Source organism: Eimeria tenella, genomic scaffold (assembly GCF_000499545.2).
Source record: "Eimeria tenella Houghton genomic scaffold, Eth_scaff12, whole genome shotgun sequence".
Lineage (NCBI taxonomy): Eukaryota > Apicomplexa > Conoidasida > Eucoccidiorida > Eimeriidae > Eimeria > Eimeria tenella.
In genome coordinates, this window is record NW_013541485.1 from 477,810 (window position 1) to 486,096 (window position 8,287).

Consider the following 8,287-nt stretch of genomic DNA (forward strand, 5'->3'; position numbering starts at 1 on the left):
TGGCTGCAGAGAGGCCAAATGCAGAAAGTCCTCTTCGCCGTTGTCGTAGAGGACACGCAGCACGAGAGAAGAGGGGTCTTGATGCAGCACGAGGCACGGCCAGTACCTGCAGCAGCAGCAGCAGCAGCAGCAGCAGAGGGCTGCAGCAGCAGCAGGAGGTGGCAGCAAGTGCAGTTTTAGGAGCAGCAGCAGCCGCAACGAAAACAAAAGATTGCTAGACAGAGAGATGGAAACAAGCCGCATGCACAGCGGCCCAGCAACTGCAACTGCAGCAACAGCAACAGCAGCAGCAGCAGCAGCAGCAAACCTGCCGCCGAAGTCCGTTTTCATGACATCCGTCGTGGGCTTCCACCAGGCCCTGACTCTCCGCCCCACAAGAGAAGCAGCAAGAGCCCTCAGCCGCAAATACCTCAAGAAGCAGTAATTGCGGGTGGTGGAGGGAGCGCCGCTGCAACAGAGCAGCAGCAGCAGCAGCAGCAGCAGCAGCAAGGACGACGCAGAGAGAGATCGTGCGGTGGAGGCAAAGTTGTGTAGGGCAAACATACGACTTGGCCATATGCAGCAAAAGCAGCAGCAGCAGGAATAAGAGCAGCAGCAGCAGCAGCAGGATGAAAGAGCAGCAGCAGCAACAAGAGCAGCAGCAGCAGCAGCGGCAGCCGCTGTATGGAGACCTTTTTGCTGCTGTTTGTGCTTAGCAGCAGCAGCAGCATGCGCACGCGCCACAGCTTGGGTTACCTTTGGACTGCTTCGTGTCTTGCTGCTGCTGCTGCTGCTGCTGCTCTGCTTTTCGAGGGAGACAGCAAATGGGCGGGGCCCCTGAGGCCTGCTGAGGCGCTGCTGCAGGGAATTTGCTGCGGCTTAACAGCCATGAAGCACGCGGGAGAAATAGACGAGTGCATTGCCAAGTCAAAGCCTGCAGCAGCAGCAGCAGCAGCAGCAGCGGCAGCAGCAGCAAGTTCGAGCGTGGAGAAGCGGCTACAGGGCAAGCAGCAGCAGCAGCAGCACGTGCACCATCAGCAGCAGTAGCATCACCAGCAGCAGCAGCAAAACCTCCGGCCAGACCACAATCGGTAGCAGCACTATCACCAGCAGCAGCCGTGCCAGCAGCAACAGCAGCAGCACCATAAAGGGCCCCATCAGCAGCAGAAGCATAACCAGCAGCAGCTGCTCCATCATCACCACAGCAGCAACAGCACCATCAGCAGCATAACCAGCAGCAGCACCAGCAGCATCATCAGCAGCATAACCACCAGAAGCAGCAGCGGCAACAGCACCAGCAGCATCATCAACAGCATAACCAGCAGCAGCAGCAGCGGCACCCACAGCATCATCAGCAGCAAAACCAGCAGCAGCAGCAGCAGCAGCAGCACCTTCGAACCAGACGAGAGAAGACCTGCATGCTGCTGCTTCCAAAGCCTTTACAATTTGAATTCTGCAGTCAACTGAAAGAGAAGCATTTTGCATGCGGAGGCAGCGGAGGCGGCCGCAGCGCAGCAGCAGCAGCAGCGCAGCAACTGCGTCCAGGTCTATCCTGGCAGCACACACGCAGCAGCAGCAGCAGCAGCAGCAGGGTGCTTCCGTCACTTCCAAACCACCCAAGACTCCAGCAACGTCTGCTGCTTCTCACAAATATAAATTAAAATATAAATATAAAAATAATTAAATAATAATATAGAATGAAAGTTAAATAAAAATAATAATAAATAAATAAATGGATGTAAAAAAATACTCAAATGCACAAATTGCTGCTGCGTGGGCTTTCACTTGTGGGCAAACAGCTGGGGCTCACAGCAGCAGCAAAAGACTTCCAACGAATTTAATTTATTTAATTAAATATAATCAAATTAAATTAAATTAAATTAATTAATTAAATTGATTTAAATTAATCTGATTCATTTATATTTATGTTCATTTGCGAAGTTAAAGAAAAACGACAGATGCACACTGCGTGGGCGCAGCTGCTGCAGCACCGTAGCTGCCGAAGGCGCAAGCGCCCCCGCTGCTGCTGCTGCAGCAGCAGCAGCTGCTGCTGCTGCTGCTGCTGTGAACCCACGTGTTCTCAGATATGTTAAGAGCCCGCAGGGTGGGGGGCAGCGCCTGCAGCAGCAAAGCCAAAGAGCTGCTGGGCAGCCGGCAGCGGAGAGAAACGCTGCAGAGGCTGGGACCCTGCTGCTGCAGCACTAACCTGCAGCAGCAGCAGCAGCAGCACAAGCAGCAGCAGCAGCAGCAGGTGCACTAGACTGCTACACATACAGGGATGACCACCTGTAGTTGTAACACCGCAAGGGACTGCAGCAGGAACAGCAGCAAAGGCAGAGAGCAGCAGCAGTAGCAACGCCAAAGACAGGGAGCAGCAGCAGCAGCCGTAGCTGCACCAGCAGTAGCAGCAGGATGTGCAGCAGCAGCTGCTTACTGCAGCAGCTCGAGAACATCTGGTGTCCACTCGATGCCCACAAGGTCCAGCTGAAGGTGTCTCAGGACGGGGAAGCTTTGCTGCTGCTGCGGCTGTTGCTGCTGCTGCTGCTGCTGCAGCTGGTGCAGCTGCAGCAGCTGCTGCAGCAGCGCAACAAACGGCTCCTGCTTCAGCTCATCTACACAAAGTGAAAAAGCCATTGGGGCCCCACACTCATCCCAGCCTTCTCCATCACTGTCGGATGCTTCGTCCCAGCTGCTGCTGTCTTCCTGCTGCTGCTGCTGCTGCTGCTGCTGCTTCTGGTTCCTCTTTAGGCCAGAAGCACCGCGGCTTTTGTTTTCAGACTTCGTAGGCGTGCGCAGCTTGCGGTCGCCAGACCCAGCTGCTGCGGCAGAGTCTGCAGCAGGTGCAGCAGCAGCAGCAGCAGCTTCAGCGCCCGCAAACTGCTGCAGCAAAAAGGCAGCTAAACCCTCGACTTGCCGAGCGTCTCTCATTCCAGTAAGGAACAGACGCCGCGAATCCAGCCGGAAGTACCTGCAGCAGCAGCAGCAGCAGCAGTAGCAGCAGCAGCAATGGCACAGGCAGCAGCACAGCACCATCTTTGCTAAGTGTGCCAAAATCCCTAGCAGCAGCAGCAGCAGCATAAACAGCTGCTGCATCTCGGAAAGAAGAGTTGTAAAATGGGTGCAGCACGACAGCAGCAGCAGCGGTGGCGACACAGCGGAAAGCCCCTTTTGCTGCTGCTGCTGCTGCTGCTGCTGCTACTGCTGCTGCTAGAAGGACTCACTTCTGTAACGGATGCGGTGTCCGAACATTGGACTCCCCTGAGAAGCAGCATAGCAGCAGCAGCAGCTGACACTTCAGCAGCAGCAGCAGCAACAGCAGCAGCAGCAGCAGCAACAGCAGCAAAACCAAAGGCAGCTTCACATATAGGGGGGAAGCCGCACCTCTGTTAGTTCTTGGCGAAGGGGTGCATACACTCGAAGACTTGGCAACAACTGCAGCAGCTGCAGCAGGTGCAGCAGCAGGTGCAGCAGCAGGTGCAGCAACAGGTGCAGCAGCAGCAGCAGGTGCAGCACCTGCACCGGCTGCTGGAGACCGTGCTGCTCGCTTCTTCTCGCGTTTGCATGAGGATCCACTGCTGCCTGCAGCATCTTTTACTGCAGCAGCAGCAGCAGCAGCAGCAGAATCAGCAGCAGCGGGAGACCTTCCCTTAGCAGCAGCAGCAGCAGCATGGCGCGTTTCTGCCGCAGCAGGAGGGCCCCCGCGGCGTCTTTTTTGAAGTGGAGGCCTTCGTAGCTGCCGCATGCTGCTGCTGCTGCTGCCGCTGCTGCTCCTGCTGCTGCGCCTGCTGCCCCTGTGAGCAGCAGGCGCAGCAGCAGCAGATGCAGCAACAGCAGCACGAGCAGCAGCACTCGAGTCTTCATCAGCAGCAGCTTCGGTAGATCGCTCAGCAGCGCGGCGGCGGCCTGCATGTCTGCTGCTGCTGCTGTTGCCGCTGCTGTTGCTGCTGCTGCGGATGGTCTTCACCCCCCGAATGCTGCTGCTGCTGCTGCAGCCTCTGCCGCTGCTCCTCGTTGTGAGAGCAGCAGCAGCAGCAAGTTTAGCTGCTGCTCTGCTGCAGCGCTTTCTGGGGGCTCGCATCAGGATGCTTCTGCTGCTGCTGCTGCTGCAGCCATTTCTGCTGCGGCTCCTGCTGCATGTCTGGCCACTTCCGCGGCCCAGGCGGCTGCCCCGCAAGCTGCTGCTGCTGCTGCTGCTGCTGCTGCTCCTGCGGCTGCTGCTTCGAAAGCCCCCAAAGTGCTGCAGTGTCTTTTGCCTAGAAGGATTATTTGAGACGAGAGAGCGAAGGTGGCTGTACGGCATTGTTGCTGCTGCTGCTGCAGCAGCAGCCGTTGCTGCGGCTGCTGCTGCTGCTGCAGCTGCTGCTGCTGTAACTGCTACTGCTGTCTAGTAGGGTCGAGCTGCCCTTTTCCTGTCCCAGCAGCTTGATAGTGGGGTGTTTGCTGCAGCAGCTGCTGCTATTGCTGCTGCTGCTGCTGCTGCAGGCTGTTCAATCTGTGCTGCTGCTGCTAGGATAGTCCTGCTGCTCCTCTAAGGGCGGTCTCCTTTGATCGCAATCTGAAGCCCCAAACCCTAAACCCTAAACCCTAAACCCTAAACCCTAGCCCCGAAAAGCCCAGACCCTCCGGGGCTGCGCCGAAGGCCCTTCCTAAGATGCACTTCTGAGCCCCTGAGAGCCGCCAGGCGCGGGGGTTTAGGGTTTAGGGTTTAGGGTTTAGGGTTTAGGGTTTGCTGCATGGGCGGGCGGGCTCGTGGTGGGTGCAGCGGAGCGTCAGGGTTTAGGGTTTACGGTTTCTTTTGTCTGCAGATCTGGTTAAATTGCATTATTGTTGTTTATTTAAAATTAATAAAAGAAAAATGCAAGCAAAACTCAAAAGGAAAAAGCAGCAACTTCGCCGCAGCCCCGCTGCGGCCGCCGACCTCCTTTGACTGGACCGGCAGTGGGCCAGTGCTGCTGCTGCTGCTGCTGCAGTTGCTGCTGCTGCTGCAGCTGGGAAAACGCAAATATTCTAATTTTTTCCTGATACAATTGTATTTAAAACACTAATGTAGGGTTTTGAAGCAATTAGAAACCCTTTTTGGCGGCTGCTGAGCCGCAGCCGCCGCTGCGGGAGCCCGAGCAGACGGCTGCGGGCTGAATGGCCCATTCACCTTTTTATTTTCGGATTTTGTTTCTTTTTTATTTTTAAAACTTAATTTAAATCATTTAAAATACTATTTTTAGACTATTTGAGATTAACTTCCGTCGGGGGGCCCCGAGCCCCCGCGGTGTCTCACAGACCACTGCCTACAGCAGCAGCAGCAGCGGCAGCAGCACAGCAGTGACAGCAGCAGCAGCAGTAACAGCAGGTGCACATCTGCAGCAGCGGCAGCAGCAGCAAAACAGCAACAACAGCAGCTGCTCAGCAGCAGCAGCGCAGCAGCTGCAGCAACGTAGCCGTGCTGCTTGCTGCCACAGAGAGCCCCAAACTCTAATTGCCAGCAGCAGCTGCAGCACATTCCCCCAATTATTAACAGAATGACAAAACCGAAATAATAAAATAAAAATAATAAAATAAAACTAATAAAATAAAATAGTATAATGGAAGCAACAGTCGCAAAAAAGTCAACAATAGTGAGAGCAGCAGCTGTCTGGGGCTGCAGCAGCAGCAGCAGCAGCAGCAACGCGAATAGAACATGCGCAGCTGGCTTAAACAGCAGGAGACGAGAGAAAGAAAGAAAATTAAACAAAATATAGAAGTGTAAACACAAAAAAAATATATATATAGAAGCACAGATTCTCTGCATGCAGCTGGCAGCAGCTGGTGCTGCTGCTGCAGCGAGCTGCAGCAGCAGCAGAGCTGGTGCTGCTGCTGCTTGCTGCTGCAGCCCACCAGGTGTACGTACACCTCAGTCGCCCGCTGGGGCTGCTGCAGTTGCAACTGCAGCAGCTCCCATTAATAATTATTATAATTAATAATAATAACAATAGTAATAATAATAATAAATAATAATAATAATAATAATAATAATAATAATAATAAAATTCCACTAATAACATTAAAAATTAAATTAAAAAGAATAATAATAATACTTGCAACGATAGGAATTGCTGCTGCCCCACAGCTAAAACCGAATCACAGCAGCAGCAGCAGCAGCAGCAGCAGAAACAGCAGCAACAGCAGCAGCAGCGAGAGGACGCAGCAGGAAAAAATAAAAGCACTGGAAGAAAAGGCTTTCTTCGTAGCAGCAAGAATAGAAAATAATGAAAAGAATAAGACAATAAAAATGAAAATAAATTAAAGCTAAAATAATACTTTTCTTTTTATTCTTAATTGCAAAGAAATACAAGCAAATTGTTTTGCTGCTGCTGCTGCTGCTGCTGCTGCTGCCGCAGCCTCAACCCGGGGGCTGCCGCTGCGGCTGCTCGCGGCTGCTGCATTCTGTTATTTTAATTAATTAATAATTAATTAATTAACTAATTAATTATTAATTAATTAATTGTTGTTAATAATAAATTAATTATAAATGGAGAATTATTTAATTATTTATTTTAATTTAAATGCAGCAAATGAGGCAAGGAAAGAGCCTCTCAGCGGGCCGCCAGAAGCACAGCAGCAGTTGCAGCAGCAAGATTTGCAGCAGCAGCTGCAGCAGCTGCAGAAAATGAAGACCATGGAAGCAGCGCAACAAACTAAAAGCAGCAGCAAACAAGACAAAAGCTGCTAAAATGCAAATAGACAAACGAATAAAAATTGAAGTCAATTGAATAATAATAAATAATAATAATAATAAATAATTAATAATTAATAATTAATAATTAATAATTAATAATGATAATAGTATTATTAATATTAATAATAAATAATAAATAATAAGTGCGCAAAAGGTTTCTATTTCAGGCGCTTAGGGCGCTGGTGCTGCTGCTGCTGCTGCACCTGCTGCTGTACCTGCTGCAGCAGCAGCAGCAGCAGGAGCAGCAGCAGCTAACGCTTCCAGAAGCTGCTTCAAATCTGCAGCCACAGCAGCAGCTTCTTCTATCTCTGCTCTTGCTGCAATATTAAACTGCAGAATTCCCTCGTGGCCTTTTGCTGCAGCACAACTAATCAGCACCACGAACACCTGCTGCTGCTGCTGCTGCTGCTGCTGCTGTTGCAGCAGCTCGCTCCGCAGCACGCCGCAAAACAGGCTCTTCAAGGTCCACTCTGCTGCTGCTCCTGCTCCTGCTGTGTTCACTTCCTGCGTCTCCACCAAGTGCAAGTTTGCTGCTGCTCCCAAAAGAGTTAAGAGCTGCCGCGCAGCAGCAGCAGCTGCTGCTGCTGCTGCTGTTGCGGAGGGGCCCAGAGGCACAGTCACAACTGCTTGAGCGCGCTGCTGCAGTTTGCTGCCTTCTGTCTGCAGCAGCAGCAGCAGCAGCAGCAGCAAAAACATGCATAAGGAAACAAAAAGAGATTGAAGCAAAAGTGGCTGAATGCAGCTCAGCATCGGCGCATGGGGCAGCAGCAGCTGCTGCAGTAGGTGCTGCTGCTGCTGCTACTGCTATCGCTGCTGCCGCTGTTTGCTGCTGTCGCTGCTAGTGCTACTGCCGCTGCTATTCCTGCTGTTGCTGCTGCTCGCGCTGTTATTGCTGCTGCTGCGGCTGTTGCTGTCGCTGCTGCTGTTAATATTGCTGCGAATGCTGCCTCTACTGCTGCTGCTGCTGCTGCTGCTGCTGCTGCTGCTTACCGCCATGAATTGCCCAAGAGACTCTGGGGAGAGCGGCAGAGGCCGCAGCAAAGCGTAGAAGGGCACCTGCAGCACAACCTCGAGCTCGTGCTGCTGCTGCTGCTGCTGCTGCGGGGCAGCAGCAGCAAAGTACTGGAGAACTCCTTTTAAGGAAAGAGCAGCAGGACCATTCAGGGCAGCACGCCTCAGGCGGCTAAGAGAGACGGGGATCTGCAGCAGCAGCAGCAGCAGCAGCAGCAGGTGGGGCAGAAGCAGCAAGAACAGGCGCAGCAGCAGCACCGAACGAAGCCATACAATTGTGCTTGGTGGCTTGGGGTTTAGGGTTTAGGGTTTAGGGTTTAGGGTTTGGCTCACGCGAAGCTCCACTGGGCTGCTGCGCTGCTGCAGCTGCGGCTCGTTGGCAACAACAGCAGAGACATTAGTCCGGCAGAACGCAGCAGCAGCAGCAGGAGCAGCAGCAGGAGCAGCAGCATCAGCAGCAGCAAGAGCGTTCAAAGTGAGCTCGACAGGGCCAGCGCAGCAACTGCTGCTGCTGCTGCTGCTGCTGCTGCTGGGACTGCAGCAAACGGAAACAACTAAATCGCCGTTATCTCCTTCAGTTGAACG

General features: G+C 53.0%; 2 protein-coding genes across 2 annotated transcripts in view; both read right to left on the bottom strand.

Moving 5' to 3' along the window:
- The window catches only part of ETH_00027160 (Chromosome III, complete sequence, related), a gene marked incomplete at both ends in the record, with an annotated part of 7,540 nt that extends 3,261 nt beyond the window's left edge, over window positions 1–4,279 (bottom strand). Inside the window, 8 exons of the mRNA XM_013373131.1 lie at window positions 1–106; window positions 308–448; window positions 736–913; window positions 1,371–1,531; window positions 1,946–2,185; window positions 2,414–2,947; window positions 3,201–3,237; window positions 3,361–4,279. The exon at window positions 1–106 is cut by the window's left edge and continues 916 nt beyond it. Of these exons, the coding sequence (XP_013228585.1) occupies window positions 1–106; window positions 308–448; window positions 736–913; window positions 1,371–1,531; window positions 1,946–2,185; window positions 2,414–2,947; window positions 3,201–3,237; window positions 3,361–4,279 (2,316 nt within the window). The remainder of the gene's footprint in view (window positions 107–307; window positions 449–735; window positions 914–1,370; window positions 1,532–1,945; window positions 2,186–2,413; window positions 2,948–3,200; window positions 3,238–3,360) is intronic.
- A 2,583-nt stretch (window positions 4,280–6,862) lies between these two features.
- The window catches only part of ETH_00027165 (uncharacterized protein), a gene marked incomplete at both ends in the record, with an annotated part of 3,223 nt that continues 1,798 nt past the window's right edge, over window positions 6,863–8,287 (bottom strand). Inside the window, 3 exons of the mRNA XM_013373132.1 lie at window positions 6,863–7,351; window positions 7,682–7,891; window positions 8,036–8,237. Coding sequence (XP_013228586.1) covers window positions 6,863–7,351; window positions 7,682–7,891; window positions 8,036–8,237 — 901 coding nt within the window. The remainder of the gene's footprint in view (window positions 7,352–7,681; window positions 7,892–8,035; window positions 8,238–8,287) is intronic.